At 41.1% G+C, this 17,771-nt stretch overlaps 2 protein-coding genes across 2 annotated transcripts in view; one reads left to right on the top strand and one right to left on the bottom strand.

Moving 5' to 3' along the window:
- asb2a.1 (ankyrin repeat and SOCS box containing 2a, tandem duplicate 1) overlaps positions 1-17,771 on the bottom strand; it is a 138,617-nt gene that overhangs the window by 54,623 nt on the left and 66,223 nt on the right. The gene's annotated exons all lie outside the window — the stretch shown is intronic.
- The window catches only part of ccdc197 (coiled-coil domain containing 197), a 59,751-nt gene continuing 44,718 nt past the window's right edge, over positions 2,739-17,771 (top strand). Inside the window, exons 1-4 of the mRNA XM_072568288.1 lie at positions 2,739-3,074; positions 8,215-8,261; positions 11,288-11,460; positions 11,774-11,931. Of these exons, the coding sequence (XP_072424389.1) occupies positions 2,971-3,074; positions 8,215-8,261; positions 11,288-11,460; positions 11,774-11,931 (482 nt within the window). The 5' untranslated portion in view covers positions 2,739-2,970. The remainder of the gene's footprint in view (positions 3,075-8,214; positions 8,262-11,287; positions 11,461-11,773; positions 11,932-17,771) is intronic.

Here is a 17,771-nt window from a genome sequence, read left to right as displayed (position 1 = left end):
GGCTAAATTCTAAATGCCACTGATTTGTTGATCTGACCATCCTGTCTATATCTTCCTGTTACCTAAGACCTTCCTCCTCACTATCTGGCCAATCTTTGTGTTATCCGCAAACTTACTTAAATCCCCCTATACATTCTCATCTCTATCATTTATATAAATATATGTGTGTGTGCGTATGGGACTCAGAACTGACCTCTGTGGTATGCCATTAATCACTTGCCTCCAATCACCCTTCCACCACTAAGGAATTTTGGATCAATCTTGCCAACTTATCCTGGATCCCACGTGCTTTTACACTCTTACCATAAATGCTGACCTCTAATTTTCAGTCCCTTTCTTTGCATGATTTAGTTTTTCATCTCTTCTTCATTTCTTTCTTCCTCACATTCCCTTTGGCCCTCGAAGGTTAACGACTCTGTTTTTCAATTGCTCCAATCTTCTACCCTATCATAGATCATCCTTTCTTCCTCTTTCACCTCTCACTTGCTCAAAATATTTTTCATAGAGTTCATAGAATCCCTACAGCGTGGAAACAGGCTCTTTGGCCCTACAAGTCCACATCAACCCTCCGAAGAGTATCCCACCCAAACCCATTTCCCATTACTCTACATTTACCTGTAACCTACACATCCCTGAACACTATGGGCAATTTAGCATGGCCAATTTACCACTTTTAACTTCTCCCAATTCTGCTGAAAGATCATAGATCTAAAACATTAAATGTTTCTCTCTTCACAGATGCTGCCATAACTTGCTGAATATTTCTAGCATTTCTGTGTTTTTTTTTAATTTCAAACTATTTTAGATTTTATCCTAATTGATTATATGGAGTTCATCAGTAACTTCATAATAAAGTATAATTTAGGAGACAATAATATGATGAATTTCACATTGAGTTCAAGTGTGATGTGATGTGAAACTAGAGGATACCTCTGCCAGTGACAGAGATATGATAGGGTTCACACAGTGGTTAGCACTGCAGCCTCACAGCGTCAGGGACCCAGGTTCAATTCTAGCCTTGGGTGACTACCTGTGTGGAGTTTGCATGTTTTCCCCATGTCTGCAGAGGTTTCTTCTTGGTGCTGCAGTTTCATCCCACAGTCCAAAGATGGGTTGGCTGTGCTAAATTGCCTTGTAGTGTCCAAGGATATGCAGGCTAGGTGGATTAGCCAAGGTAAACATAGGAATAGGATGGGTGAAGGTAGGATGCTCTTCAGAAGAGCATGGGCTGAAAAGCCTCTGTCTGCACTGTAGGGATTATATATGAGAGTTAGCAAGCTAACTAAGATAGTTAATGGTAAGTTAATGGTAAATATTTTTAAAAGTAATCATAAATGTCAACGAATATATACTACTGTCTGTTCATAAATATAAACTTCATGTGAAATGTGCTCCATCTGTGGCCAATTAAATAGGTCAAGGATCGTGCAATGAAGCAGCTTATAGTATTTCCAAGAATTCGGAGTGTTTTAAAACCCGCACGTAATGTTTTACAAAAATATTGGTTAAATTGGAGAGCATTGAAGATTAAAGTAAACTATAACATTTAAAAAGACTGACTGTAAAGATTTCTTTAAGATGTAAAAGGGAAGATTAGTAATTTGGTAGAACTTGAAAATTGCTGAAAACGGACATATTATGTTGAAGCATTACATCTTTCACTCATCAGGAGAATTCATCAGAAATACCAAAGTAAGTGTAGATAAACACTTTATATTTTGTGAGAAGAAAATGTGGATTCATTAATAAATGCTTATGTCTGGTGTGTTAGGGCGAGTGGCAAGGGTGGGTGGCAAGCAGAATCAGCCCAGTGTGAGATCAGGGGTGATGTAGGGTCAGTGGTGTCAGGGTTTGGGGAGGTTCACTTGGGTGTGGTCAGCGGTGAGTCAGGAGCTCACTTTAAGAGTTACTCAGGAGGCTTTTAATCATCTAACCTTTCCCGCATAACTATTAAGCTTAAGTGAGTTGGAATCCACCAAATCCTTCAAATTTAAGGAGCTTTTTTGTACAGTTGCAGATATGTGGGAATTGCCTTTGAGAATTTCCAATTGCCTGGCCAGTTCCCATGGAGGCAGTTGTGTCAGGAATTCCAGAAAGTCTCAACAGTCAACTCCAATCTGCCCTACTCCAAGACAACTTGGCCATTGGAATATCTGTGCCTGTTGATATTCAGAGGGATTTCCAGCAATGAATTCAGGAAGTTAACATACAGTAAAGCATGCAATTGAGGTAAAGTTGATAACTTTGGGTTGTACATAAAGATTCTCCCCTGAAGGTTCCCCTCTGTTTCCAGTCATCTAGTTTGGCTAACTATCCGTGTAACAACATTTTCATCCCCTTGCCTGATATTTTGACAACCAGTCAAAGACCGTAAACAACATACATTTCTTTCCTAACCTCTGTGGTCTCCTGACCTGGCTGTTTGGGGTGCAAGCCTGGAAGTTTTGGAGACACCAGAATCCAGGGCAATCTTGGGGTGTTCTCTACCCTTACTGGGGTGAGGTGTGGCAATTAGAATCGATTGGGAAGGGAACACCAATGGAATTCTACTCCAGCGGCGGTGAGGTGGGGAGAAGGGACTGGTTTGAAAATCCACAGAACAGAGAAGCTCCGAAATGGAAATATTGCAATGCATTTGTGTTTATGTTGGATCGAAGTCAAGGATGATCTTGTTCGGCTTCTTCCCAGTCTCCGGGTGGTTCCCATAGAGACGGTGTAATGTTTTTGCTTCTCCCTGTCACATGATCCCGGGGTTGCTTCAGGAAGCGGCCAGCGATCGAACTTGCAAAGAGATAGTTTCATAGGCAACCGGTCATTCCCAGGTGATTGGTTTTTTGGCCAGGATTTTATTTGCACCAACCACAACAACCGTGGCCACTTTTTTTTTCTCGCTTCAGGCATTTTCCTAAAACTCTGCTGCGTTTCAGCAAGGGGTTTTCTTTATGATTTTTGGAAAATAAACTTGGAATTATGGACGACGGCAAACTGCCCAGCCTGACAGACTATCGGCGATATTCACTTCACTTAAAAAATCCCAAAAGGAATGTCTTCGTCACGCAGCTTGGGGACCAAAGGTAAACTTTTCCTTCTCCCGTACCTTGTGGTGGGTAAGGCCCTTACGCGGTTTGAATTGACCTTTTTAGTCAATTGTTGACCCTCACAGTATTTTTTGGATGGTTAAGTGTATGACCATGACTGCTCATAATATCTTTGCATAATTTCTCTTCTTGTGTAGTTGGTAATTTTGTACCTCTGAACCCAAGTTCCCCATTTTCAGTAGCGGTGCCCTAGCTAGGAGATACCTTAATCAAGGTGGTCATGGCGTACATTTAGATATTTAACCAACTTGTTCAGACCTATTTTGACATACTTCTGGAGCAAGTAGATCTTGAATCTGGGTCTTCTGGCTTAGAAGTAGGGACACTACCATTGCACTGCAGAGGCCCTTAGATAGTACTGCAGGAAGTTTTTTTTTGCACCCAGGTGATAGAGTGGCATTGCATTTCAGACTCTTTGCTGACAAAGGGAAGCTAGAACAGAGAGAGGACATGGCTTACCTGTTAGTTTTGAATTGATCTATTCAACAATTATGTTGTGTTGGTCTTTCTTTCTGCGTTGTGCAGTACCTTCAACTGCTTCAAACTATCGACTTTCTGTAAAAAGATAATCTCGCTTTCAACTGTTCGCTGTGGAACGGGGAATATATTCTGTGCTCTGTTGGAGGAAATTTCTCCTGACTAAAATTGATGACATTCTTCACCGACTCCCCAGTCAGACAGAATACTGCCCCTGTCCGTGCTACTAAGCCCCTCTTAATTTTGAAGAGTCTTTTGTTGAAGCTATTCCCCCTCACTCCACTGGAGAGTTCTTTAATGCTTTTATGGGATGTGAGCATCACTGGCACAACTGCCGTCTGCTGCTTGTCCTGAACTGACCGTGAGAAAGTGATGGTGAGCCCTGTTTTTCAGCTACTGCAGTTATGTAATGCACACACAGTGCTGTTTGGGAAGGAAGTTCGAGGACCTTGATGCAACAATGATAGTGTAAGAATGATGAAGTATTCCCAGTCAGGATATTATATGGCATGGGAGGGGAGTTTGTAAGTAATGTTGTACCAATTTGGGGAATCCAAAACTAAGGGGCATGTGTTTAAGGTGAGAAGAGAAACATTTAAAAGGAACCTGAGAGGCAACGTTTTCACACATAGGGTGGTGCATGTATGGAACATGCTACCAGAGGAAGTGGTGAAGGCTGGTTCAATTAAAGCATTTAAAAGGCATCTGGATGGGTACATGAATAGGAAAGGTTAGAGGGATAAGGGCCAAATGCTGGTAAATGGAACCAGATTAATTTAGGATATCTGGTCAGCATGGACAAGTTGGACCGAAGGGTCTGTTTCCGTCCGATATAACTCCATGACTGTAATGTGTCTGCTGCTCTTGGATGTGGTGGCCGAAGGGCTGAATGTTTATGGAGGTGAATTGGAATCCACCCGCATGGCTGTCTTGTCTTGGATGATGTTGAGCTTCTTTAGTGTTTTTGGAGCCATGCTTATTCAGGCGAGTATAGAATCTTGCAACACACTCTTAACCTGTGGTAATAGACTGACTTTGAGCAGAAGGAAATGAGTTTCTCGCCAAAGAAATCCCAACTTTTCCTTGAAGCCTCAGGTTTTAATGCGTGGTCCAGTTCAGTTTCTGATCAGTGGTAATCTCCAACATGTGGATAGTAGGGGAATTCAGCAGCAGTAATTGTCAAGGGAAAATGTGGATGCTGTCTTGATATAGATGTTTATTGTCAAGGATTTTTAAAAATTCATTTATGGGATGTAGAAATTATGGGCTGGGCCAGCATTTCTCATTCATCTCTAGTTGGTATGAGAAGGTGGTGAGCTACTTTCTTGAACTGCTGTAGTCAATAAGAACATAAAAAGTAGGAGTAGAGGAGATGATTTGGCTCATTGAATCTCCTCTACGATTTGTTGAGATCATAGCTGATCTCATCATCCTGAACTCTACTTTTCTTGTCTTATCCACATAAGAAGGTATGACAATGCCTCTTCTTCCTCAGGCAGCTTAAGAAATTTGCCATGTCCATGAGGACCCTCACCAACTTTAACAGATGTACCACAGAAAGCATTGTACCTGGGTGCATAATGGCCTGGTCCGGCAACTGCTCTGCCCAGAACTATAAGAAACTACAGAAGGTTGTGTGCACAGCCCATGCCATCACAGAAGCCAACCTCCCATCCATGGACTCCATTTACACTTCTCATTGCTGCTGAAAGGCTAACAACATCAGCAAAGACCCCTTCCACCCAGTAACCTCTTCCATCAGGCAGAAAATACAGAAGCTTAAACACCATGCACCAACAGCTTCAAGAACAGGTTCTTCCCTGCTGAATGGAGCTCTCTAATTTCAAATAATATTTGTCTTGCTAATGTTGATCTTGCTTTGTGCACCTCCTCTGCAGGTGTCACCTTGCATGCCTTGCTTCCTCTAAGCACCCTACTTGTCCTTGTTTGCTATGATCTGCTGGCACTGCTCGCAAAACCAAACTTTTCACTGTACCTAGGTACATATGACGACAATAAATCAAATCAAGAGTGAAGAAGATACCCTTGAATTCCATTCTGATGATCTATCTATCTATCTAAGCCTTGACTATACTTAATGAACCAACCTCAACAGCTAAACAATTCTCCTGAGTCACTACTTTCTGAGAGAAGAAATTCCTCCTCATTTCTGTCTTTGATGGGCACCCGCTAACTCTGAAATTAAGCCTTTTAGTCCTCAAGTCATGTGTCCTAGGAATCAACTACTCCACATCTATCCTTTCAAGCCCCCTAAGAATCTTATGTTTCAATAAGATTTCCTCTCATTTCCCCTAAACTCCAATGAGTACAAACACAATTTCCTCAATTTATCCTCATAAGAAAATCCCTCCATACCCAGATCGACCTAGGGAACCAAAGGAAAATCGGGGCTGGACTTATATATTTAATGGTAAGGTCCTGGGGAGTGATGCAGAACAAAGAGACCTTGGTGTGCAGGTTTGTAGTTCCTTGAAAGCGGTGATGCAGGTAAACGGGATAGTGACGAAGGCATTTCGTATGCATGCCTTTATTGGTCAGTGTATTGAGTATAGAGGTTGGGATGTCATGTTGCAGCCTTACAGGACATTGATAGGACACTTTTGGAATATTGCATTCAGTTCTGGTTGCCTTGTGATAGGAAAGATGTTGTTAAATTTGAAAAGGTGCAGAAAAAACTTACAAGACTGTTGCCAGTGGTGGAGGGTTTGAACTGTAGGGACAGGCTGACAGACCTTATAGAGTTTATAAAATCATGAGGGGAATGGATAGGGTAAATAGTCTAGGTTTTTCCCCCAGGGAAGGGGAGTCCAAAACTAGAGGGTAAAGGTTTAAGTGAGAGGAGTAAGATTTAAAAGAGACTTAAGGGGCAACTTTTCTTGCAGAGGGTAGTGCATGTATGAATGAACTGTAAGAGGAAGCAGAGGTAGATGGGTATGTGAATAAGAAGGGGTTAGAGGAATATGGGCTAATTGCTGGCAAATGGGACTAGATTAATTTTGGACATTTGGTTGGCATAGATGAGTTGGACCGAAGGGTCTGTTTCCATGCATTATGTCTTTATAACTCTATAACCTTCCCAGAACTGCGTCCAATAGCAGTATGTGTTTCCTTAGATAAAGGGACCAAAATTGTACAAAGTATTCTAGCTGTGGTCTGACCAGTGTCTTGTATAGTTTTAGCTAGTCTTCTCTATTTTGATATTCCTTTCCCTTTGAAACAATGTTCCACAATGAAAAATATAGCACAGGAACAGGCCCTTCTGCCCACCAAGCCTGTCCCAATTCCTAAGCCTTATTTAGACCCGCTACTTATTGCTCATACATGGTTTCTAACCCTCTGTTCACATCCCGTTCATGTGTCTATTTACCATCTGTACTATCTGCTGAACTTCAATGCTGGCTTTTTTGTGATTCAAGCATGAGTTCCCTCTGTGTTGCGGCTTTCTGCAGTCTTGCCCCTTTTAAATAATATTCACCTCTTCTATTCTTCCTGCCAAAGTGCATCACCTCACGTTTTCCCATCTGCCACATTTTTGCCCAATCACTTTACCTTTCTATGTCTCTCTTTGTGTCATCCTCACCACTTGCCTTCCCATCTATTTTTGTCATCCACAAACTTGGTGATAGTACATTCAGTTATATCATTCAAGTCATGAATATACATCGTAAATAATTATGGAGCCAGCACTGATCTGTATGACACTCCACTAGTTATGGATTTCCATCCTGTAAATGCTCCCTTTATGGCTCTGTTTTATATTAGTTAGTTAATCCATGCTAATAGACTACCCCAATACTATGGGTTAATCTTGGTATTTAACATATTAGTTTCCCTGATACTTTTTCTTTCAATGATTTTTATGTTTGTTCCCTCTCCCCTGCCGCAATCCCCCTTAGCCCCTTGATTATTTAGTATTTTGTAATGCTATTTGTATCCACGTTATTACCCCAGCCTCATTCTGTAAGAGGCCTAGGTTCACTATGATCTTTCTCTTCCCTTTTATATGTTTGGAGAAACTCTTACTGTCTGTTTTTATGTTACTTGCTAGTTTGCCTTTATTTTGTTTTTCCTTTTTTTTTTGTTCAACTTTTGTTGGCTTTTAAAACTTTCCCAATCCTCTGATTTACCGCTAATCTTTGCAACATGTTTTTTTTTTCAATTTGACATAGTCCTTAGCATCCCTGGTTTTCTGGGAGAAAGTGAACACCGCAGATGCTGGAGATCAGAGTTGAAGGATGTGGTGCTGGAAAAGCAGTATCTGAGGAGCAGGGAGAATCAATGTTTCCTGCATAAGCTCTCCATCAGGAATGAGGGGGGTGGCCCAAGGGGGTTGAGAGATAAATGGGAGGAGAATGGGGCTGGGGGAAAGGTAGCTGAGAATGCGATAGGTAGATGAAATTGGGGGTGAAGGTGATAGGTCAGGAGGAGGGCGGAGTGGATAGCTGGGAAAGACGATGGACAGGTACAAGAGGGTGGTGCCAAGTTGGAATGTTGGATCTCAGATAAGGTGGGGGGTGGGGAAATGAGGAAACTGGTTTTCTGCCCAGTGTTGAAAGTTAAAATCAATAGCTGTAGTTGTTATCTGCTTTTAATGGCAATGTTTAAATCCTTTCCCCAGGTATGAAGATGAAGATGTTAATTACATTCCAATAATCAGACAGGCAAGTTCTTTCTTTCCACATTATTCTGTGGTTTTGTAAATTGCTCAGCATTTACCCCTACGTCACATTGAAAAGATCAATAACGAGTTAGTAAATTACATTAGTCTAATGTTGTTTTCTGCTAATGTAGTGACTTCAAAAAATCTGTAATGATCATGGATATAATTTCCAGTATTTTGCTTCGATTTATGCAGAACAGTTCCCGAACTCAAATTTTAAAAATGTAAACCATTAGGAATGGAGATGAAGGCATCATAGGATTCAAAGGCTCCATTTTCAATTGATTTTCAATTTCTAGATGGAGTCTTAAATAAATAGCTGCAAGTCTTGGTGTTGGTTGTTGAAGTTTTATTGTGACCATTTATATCTTGTCATACATTGATTAACTTTGTTATGAAACTGTAGAGATTGACATGGCGGCTGACTTTAAGTATTCTGTGAAATTTCACTTCTTAAGACCTTGTTTATTATTCAGTATGAAATGTGTTCTCTATACTACAGAATATAAATCCACATTTGCTTTTAAAACAATTGACAGTTTTCTATTGTATTTCTATATGATGCTGTCCCTTGGGTGTCCACTTATAGTCTGTCAGAACGTATGTCCGAAGTTATTCTTAGTTCCTACTGGCTTGCTTCTTTACTTTTCTTTTTCTAGCTGGTAAACTCCTAATCCCAGAATTGGCATCTACTTTCCTTTATTCTAGGAATAAGTGGCAAATCTTCTGTCCTCCTTTAAACCGTCAAGAGCTCAGTCTCTTCAATCTGAGTATGGATTCCCAAATTCTGTGTGGTGAGCAACAATCGGATTATTTCTCCACTTAAGGTGCAAGACTTTATCTTTCATCCTTGCTTTTAGAATCATAGAATCCACACAGTGTGGAAACAGGCCATTTGGCCTGTTGAGTCTACACCGCCCCTCCGAAGAACAGCTCACCAAGACCAACCACCTACCCTATTGCTGTAACCTTGCATTCTCCATGGCCAATCTATCTGCACATCTGAACTGTTGGCAGAATCTGGACCACCCAGAGAAAACTCATGTAGACATGGGGAGAATGTGCAAACTCTACACAGCTAGTTGCCCGAAGGTGGGATCGAATCCAGGTCCCTGTGAGGCAGCAATGCTAACTACTGAGCCATCCATGTTTCATCTCATTTTATTTTCTCATCCTTGCTTAACTCTCTTGCTCTCTACCTCTGTAATGGTTTTCTATGGCCCTTTCCCTCTCTTGAACACATCTCCATAGCAACATGAATCACATGAACCCTATTTTCAAGTATACATATTAATTTGCTATCTTCTGGCTACCCCCAACTCCACTTTATCTTGGAATTAAACAGATAGTATGAAGTATAGCTGTTTATAAAGCCCCACATTCCTAACATCTCACTGTGAGACTTGGAGACAAAATTACTCCCTACTGTCAGCACATCTGCTCTTACCAGTGCCTATGGTGTGAACATCTTGTACCTTCTGCCGAGTCAGTCAGCCTAGACTCCTCTGTATATTTAAAAAGCACATCACCCAGCTGCGGTGTTGAATTTCCAACAGATCACGTGACCCCCCTTCTTACCCTTATCTCATCTTAAATTAAAGAGGCAACCGCAAAATGTAACAATCCTATAAATTTTGCATTTTTAACAAATTAGAACTGAATAATGTCAGACAAACAGCTCAAATCTGGAAAAGAAAACAAAGTATGTAACAGGTCAGGCAATATCTGTGGAGAGTATAATAGAGTTGGAATGGGTTTGTGACCTTCCATCATAACTGACAAAAGTCAGAACTGCAAAAGAACTTTAGGAGGGGAAAAGGGGGAAGTATGGGAATAAGAACAAATTGGAAGGTCTCTGATGTGGCGGAGTGAGTGCAGTAGAGATTAAATGACAAAAGTGTAAAAGTCAAAAAGATAAGTAAAGAAACAATATATGTATCTCAATGAGACATGAATGATGGGATAGACAAATTAAAGTGATTAAGAAAGTGGAGAAAAAAACCCTGCAAAAATCACACAAAGCAAATTAAGAGCAGAAGGATGGGCTGATTATTGTTAAATTCATTATTGAGTTCAGATGGTTGTAAGTGCTCAGTCAGACAATGAATTACTTACATTATGTGAGGTTTACATTGAATTTGGAATACTGTAACAGATCAAGGGCTGAAAATTTTGAGTTGGAACAAGGTAGAAAATTGAAATGACAAGCAACAAGAAGTTCAAGACTATGCTTGTGGAATTGTATGGAGGTGTTCCACAAAGCCATCACCATGTCTTTGTTTGGTCTTTCCAATAGAGCACATCATAAGCAGTGATTACTGTATCTTAAATAGAAAGGCATATAAGTAAGTTGCTATCTCACTTGAAAGTGGTGTTTGGGGCCTTGGATGTTGAGAGGGGAGGAGGTGATGTGGTAGATATTGTATCTCTGGTCCTTTCTCTAGGCTTGTTGCCTTACCTGCTGAGACCTTCCAGCTCTTTTTATTTCTATTTCAGATTGAAACTTTCAAGGCATTTTGGTTTTTCTTAGATCTGGTACCTGTATGGGTACATGTTGAAAGTAACTTTAGAACAGATTTCTTTAAGACTGTCAAATTTTTCAGTGGAAAATGGCGGGAAAATACCATTACCAAACTGACTTGAACGGCAATAGAAGCTGGGCAGCAATGAGTTAGCTCTCATCTTGGTATTTGTGAGGGTCTGAATCCGAGCCAGACTGATGGAGTGCAAGACTTTTTTTCTCTTGGTCATATATAAAGGAATCCTTTTGCCACTGAAACTCTTGGCAACAATTGAAAACTTATCTTGGTCTGCCTCCCATCTTTCACCCTCCATAAACTTTGGCTTATCTAAAAATCTATCATTTGTACTCATTTATGCCCCAACCTCTCTGCTTGTTCATCACTTTCACCTTCACTGATATACATCAATTCTCTGACCTCAAAGTCTCAAATTTTAAATTTTGGCCCTTGTGTTTAGATATTTTCATGGCTTCAGCCTTGCTGTTCAACTTCATTACTGTTTCAGGCAGCCGGTGAGATTCTTGCAAGTGACCGGAAGACACCTCAGACGACTTTGGTACTGAAGAAGGAAGTAGAAGTTGACCAAGTTAATGCAGAACTTGCAGCTAAAAGGCAAGAGTTCCTTCAACGCATGGAAGCCATTAGCCAGCGGAGGGCAGAATTTGAAAGAAAGGAGCAGGTGGTAAGAAAACATAAAATTTTAGGTTGATTACTAGTTTATGAATTTGAACTTTAAACTTGACTGCTCTGCGAGAACTTTGTTTAGGTCAGCAAGCATTCCTTGTAATCCATTCACCACTTCAGTTGGTTGAGCAAGTGAAATACTAAAATTGTTTATCTCCTGGTATTGTCAGTAGTAAATGAGTATGGCTTTTTAATTTGAAGTCAATTAATCTTATATTTTGTTTTCTACCATTTTAAATACAAAATTATTTTCCCTGCAAATAGATCGTCTCATTAATAATATTTTATATTCTTTCGACTTTCCTCCATAGTTTAGAGAAAGAGCCCTGAAGTTTGACAAATTCCTCAGGGATAATGATGCAAAGAGGTGCCGTGCTAATAAAAAATATCATGTTGAGTTGAAAGAAAATGAAGTGAAAAAGAAGGAGTTACAAGATCTACTTCACCAATTTGAAGAAATGAAAGTCAGGTACACAGCGTGATTGCCCTCTTAAAGCACATTGTAAACATTTTCTTTCCAATATTGTTGCTTCGACAGCAAAATCATCTGAACCCTTTCTTAGCATTAACTTAACCTTATGTTCACTATTATGATGATCTGAGAAGTAGTTTTAAGTCTTTTGCTGTTGGAGGATGAGTGGTGGAAGGACCTTGAATCTTGGAGACTTGCAAAACGTAAATAATAAACTGCCACAGTAAAAATACTTAAAGATGTAACTTTAAAAATAACTTCCACTCTACTAGTTTATTCACATAATTTTAACATCAGAGGTATATGTTATTGCATTGCAGTGTCCTATATATATGCTGTTGTTCTATACAATGTATAGCAATACATTGTATTTGTAGTTTCCTTGAAACAATGGAATGTAGTTTCCCAATTGTGTGCAATGCAATATGCAACAGGATTTGATTAAAATGAGGTATTGAGTCCTTGTAATAATATAAGAAATTATATTACAAAGATAAGAATGGACAATGGAAGCTATTTCAGAAACTTGGGTCACGATTCTATAGAAATCCATTATTCTTCTATTACAATATTTAACTGTCTTTGGAATTAATTCACACGTTTGCCTACATTACCATATCTGGAAGATCATTCTATTGTTCACCCTGTATGTGAAGAAGAGCTTTTTGACAAAAGTCTTGAATTGGCTTTTTGGCAATTTTAACCTGTTCTTGCAAAAATGGATTTCACTTAATGCTCAACAACATTCTCCTATTTTACTTAGTCTTTCTTATCTACATAATATTCCCATTCCTGTGCCATCTTTCAAGTTCAAAGGATTCCTTTTTCCTAATCTTTCCTTAGACATTTGCCTCCTGTCTCGTGGAGCAAACCATACTGGCATCTCTGTGTTGCCGCAGGATTCAGATGTTTTTCATGTGCCTCAGTAAGCAACCTAACCAGATTTCAAAGTAGCTTCCTCAGGATGATTTTGCCAGCTATAATTAAAAAAAAAGTTACAAGTTATAAATGTAATTGTATATTTTGCACTGGAAATGCCAGTAATCTGATGACTAATAAGTGGGACAAAAATTCAGAAGGTTTTCTTTTTAGTAGTGGACTAGATTCTTTTTTCAGTTAGAACAATGTAGACGTTGTGTTACTTGGAATATTGTAATGGCCCATAGACATGTGACACATGTGAGGGTCTGCATTTTTCATACTAAAAGGAATGAAAGTCATAACTGAGAGATCGTGTGCTGTTGATTTTTGGTTGAAGGGTTGAACACTCGCTGTTTCTGACTCGTTAAGTGGTAACCAGATCAAAATCTACAGTTTTGTTTCAATTTCCTTCATAAGTATTCAAATCCGCTTCTTGCAAGTTATTTAACACATGTAAAACACAAAGAAATCAGATAAACAGTGGCTGTTCATAGCAACAGAATGAACCACAGTAGGATGTCTGAAGAGATTTTCTTATGTGTCCAATGATGATCAGAAAATTTGCATTTTGACATTGACGAGCTGGTCAAATGCAATTCTCAAACAATTTTAAAGAAAGATTAAGATAATTAATCCACATTTGCCATGCTCAGTCCGTCTTCTTGATCCTGTAGTTTGTAGAAATATTGTCCAGTTGCTGAGTGAGTCGCTGCAATATCTGTTGTCATATAGAGCCAGTGAGAGCAAGAAAGTTTTAAGGTCAGTTCTTATTCTACGCTTTTAGCTGATCTCATTGCCTGGGTTAAAGAGGGAAATTGATCAGAGGCTTCCAATCTTAATCACTGTTCCCTGCAGGAATGTATAGGCTAGGTTGTACTGTAGGATTGGGGTAGGTTTTGCCATATGGAAATTCACAAGATTAGAGAAAGGCAGAGTGTACTGGAAGTGAAACACTGAAGGAGAAGACTGGAAATGATTACATTTATGGTGCTAAAAATATTCTAAAAATAATTTGGCAAGAAAAAATACCCAGTGGTGGTGGCTCATTGGTAAGCATTGCTACCTCACAGCACCAGGGATCCTGGGTTTAACTCCACCCTTGGGCGATTGTCTGTGTGGAGTTTGCATATTCTTGCTGTGTCTGCGTGGGTTTCCTCTGGGTGCTCTGGTTTCCTCCCACAATCCAAAGATGCACAGGCTAGCTGGATTGCCCATAGTGCTGAGGGATGCATAAATTAGGTGGATTAGCCTTGGGAAATGCAGGATTATAGGGAATAAGGTTAGGGAGGAAGCATCTGGGTAAAATGCTTTTTGGGAGACTCTGTAGGCTGAATGGCCTACTTCTGCACTGTAGGGATTCTATGAGAAAAGCGATGGGATGAATAGCATGAGAAAAAGTACTTTCTGTTGGAACACTATTAAGAAGCACAGGAAATGTTGATGAGAGTGATAGTGAAAGGAAAAGTTAATGGCGAGAAGTCAGTAGTAAATATAAAGTAAATACTGAAAATTCTGCAGATGCTGTAAATCAGAAAGAAAAAACAGAAACTGCTGGAAAAGCTCAGCAGGTCTGACAACATCTGTGGAGTGAAATCAGAGTTAATGTTTCAGGTTGAGTGAACATTTAAATGGGGATATGAGTAGGAAGGGATTTGGGCCAAATAGAACAGTACAGCACAGAACAGGCCCTTTGGCCCACAATGTTGTGCCGAGATTTAATCCTAATGTAAAATATAGTAACTTAACCTACGCATCACTCAACTCACTGCTACCCATGTGTATTTCCAGCAGTCGCTTAAATGTCCATGCATTTACAACTCTCTGCATAAAGAACCTACCTCTGATGTCTCCTTGATACCTTCCTCCTAATATCTTCAAGCAATGACTCCTCATACCAGTCAATCCTGCCCTGGGAAAAAGTCTCTGGCTATCGACTCTATCTATTCCACTCATTATTTTGTATAACTCGATCAGGTCTCTCTTCCTCCTTCTCTCCAGAGAGAAAAGTCTGAGCATATTCAACCTTTTCTTCATAAGGGAAGCCCTCCTGTCCAGGCAGCATCCTGGTAAAACTTCTTTGCACCCTATCTAAAGCCTCTGTATCTTTCCTACAGTAGGGTGACCAGAAATGGACACAATATTCCAAGTGTGGTCTCATCAGGGACTTGTAGAGCTGCAGCAAAACCTCGCGGCTCTTAAACTCGATCCCATGTTAATGAAAGCCAAAACACCATATGCTTTCTTAACAACCCTATCCACTTGGGTGGCAACTTTGAGGGATCTATGTACTTGCACACCCAGATCCCTCTGTTCCTCCACACTGCCAGAATCCTGTCTTTAATCCTATATTCAGCATTTGAGTTTGACCTTCCAAAATGCATCACTTCGTATTTATCCAGGTTGAACTCCTTCTGCAATTTCTCAGCCCAGCTCTGCATCCTGTCTATGTCGTGCTGCAGCCTGCAATAGCCCTCTATGCTATTGACAACACCTCCAACCTTTGTGTCATCTACAAATTTACTAACCCACATCTCAACCTCCTCATCCAAATCATTTATAAAAAAACTACAAAGAGCAGAGGCCCATGAACAGAGCCCTGCGGGACTGCCCTCAACACTGACCTCCAGGCAGAATACTTTCCATCTACAACCACTCTCTGCCTTCTGTCTGTCAGCCAGCCAATTCTGAATCCAGACAGCAAAATCTACCTGTATCCCATACTTCCAGACTTTATGAATGAGCCTACTGTGGGGAACCTTATCAAATGCCTTGCTGAAGTCCATATACACCACATCCACTGCTCGACCTTCATCGACCTGTCTTGACACCTCCTCAAAGAACTCAGTAAGATTTGTGAGGCATGACCTGCCCCTCACAAAGCCGTGCAGACTGCCTTTAATCACAATATACTTTGCTAAATAATCATAAATCCTATCCCTCAGAATTCTTTCCAAAACATTGCTGGCAAATAGGATTAGATTTATTTTGGATACCTGGGGAGCATGGATGAGTTGGACTGAAGGGTATGTTTCCATGCTATACATCTCAATGACTCTTCCTCAGAACTGATGGTAATGTCAGAAAATGTCAGTTTACATGCATAAGATTGTGTGTGTATGTGTGTGTGTTTGGGGAGGGGGGGGTTGGGGGTGTTGGTAGCAAGTAAACAATTGGTGGGAATGGAGCCCAAGAGAAAGGAGAACTGTTGGACAGACAAAGGAATGGATAATGATCTGGTTGGGAAGGTGAATAGCTATTAATGGGGACTGTTACACACGATGGTTTATGTGTAATAGCTGACTATGTGATAACAAAGGCCTAATCTGTGGGTTGGGATAAGGATATGGGAGAGCTCAAGCCCTGAAGTTATTGATGATATTGAGTCCGGAGGGCTACAGGGTCCCCAAACGGAAAATGAGGTCCTGTTCTTCCAACTTGTTCTGAGCTTTGCTGGAGTACTGCAGCAAGCCTGAGTCAGAGATGTTGGCCATGGAACAGAGTGGTGCATTGAAATGTCTGGCAACTTGAAGGACTCAGGGTCATTTTTGCGGGCAGAATGTAGATGTTCTGTGAAGTGGTCATCCAGTCTATGCTTCATTTTACCAAAGTAGGTGACCACATTGTGAGCAGTGAATGCAGTAGACTAGATTGAGTGAAGTTCAGGTAAAGTGTTACTTCACCTGGAAGGTATGTTTGGGGCCTGGGATGCTGAGGAGTTGGGAGATAATTGGGCAGGTGTTACAACTTCTGCAGTTGCAAGGGAAGGTGCCATCAAGCTGTGGGGGGTGGGATGGGCGCAGGTGTTGGGACTGAAGGAAGTGTGGACCACAGTGTCCTGGAGGGAACGGTTCCTGCAGAATGCTGGCAAGCAAGTGGAGGGGAATATGTGTGGTAGCATCTCACTGGATGTGGCGGAAATGGCAAGTAATGATCCTCTGAATGTGGATGCTGGTGGTATGGTAGGTAAGAAGAAGGGGACCCTGTTGCTTTTGTGTGAGGGAAGAGGGGAGTAAAGGCCGAAGTGCGGGAGATATATCGCACCATACTGAGGGCCCTATGGTGCTGGGGAATCCATGGTTGAGGAAGAAAGTGAACATTTTGGAGGCACCCTTGTCAAAGTTGGCATCATCAGAACAGATGCAACAGAGAAGGAGGAACTGGGAGAATGGAATAGAATCTTGTGAGGAAGTGTAGTTAAGGTAATTGTGGGAGTTGGTGGATTTATAGTGGATATTGGTGGCAGCCTATCCCCAGAAATGGAAACAGATGTCGAGGAAGGGGAGGGAGGAGTCAAAGATGGACTCGGTGAAAGTGAGGCCAGTGTGGAAATTGGAAGTGAATTCGATAAACTATTCAAATTCCGGACGAGAGAGGGAAGGAGCACTGATATATCGGAGAAAGAGTTGAGGGTAGAGTTGGAAAAGGACTGGAACAAGGAATGTTCCACATACCCCATGAAAAGACAGGCATAACTGGAGCCTGTGAACATACCCATGGCCACCCCTCTGACCTGAAGAAGATGGGAGGAGTTAAAATAGAAGTTGTTCAGGGTGAGGCCGAGCTCAGCCAGGTGGAGGAGGCTACTGGGGAGTGGGGACAGTATAGGCCTTTCCACCAGGAGGAAGTGGAGAGCGTTGAGACAATCCTGGTGGGGGATGGATGTGTAAAGGGATTGCACGCCCATGGTAAGGAGGAAGCAGCTAGAGCCCGCAAAACTGGTGTAAAGCAACAGAGGAATTGCAGATCTAAGCCCATACGGACTGGATGGGGGGATAAAACTGAGTCAGGGTAGGAAGAGATGCAGTTGTATAAGACTGTGGTGCGGCCGATTCTGGAATATTGTGTGCAGTTTTGGTCGCCATACTATAGGAAGGATGTGGAGGCACTGGAACGGGTGCAGAGGAAGTTTACCAGGA

The sequence above is a fragment of the Chiloscyllium punctatum genome, chromosome 4, assembly GCF_047496795.1.
Source record: "Chiloscyllium punctatum isolate Juve2018m chromosome 4, sChiPun1.3, whole genome shotgun sequence".
Lineage (NCBI taxonomy): Eukaryota > Metazoa > Chordata > Chondrichthyes > Orectolobiformes > Hemiscylliidae > Chiloscyllium > Chiloscyllium punctatum.
Note: the sequence above shows the minus strand (reverse complement) of the source record. Positions and strands in the feature narration are given on the sequence as shown.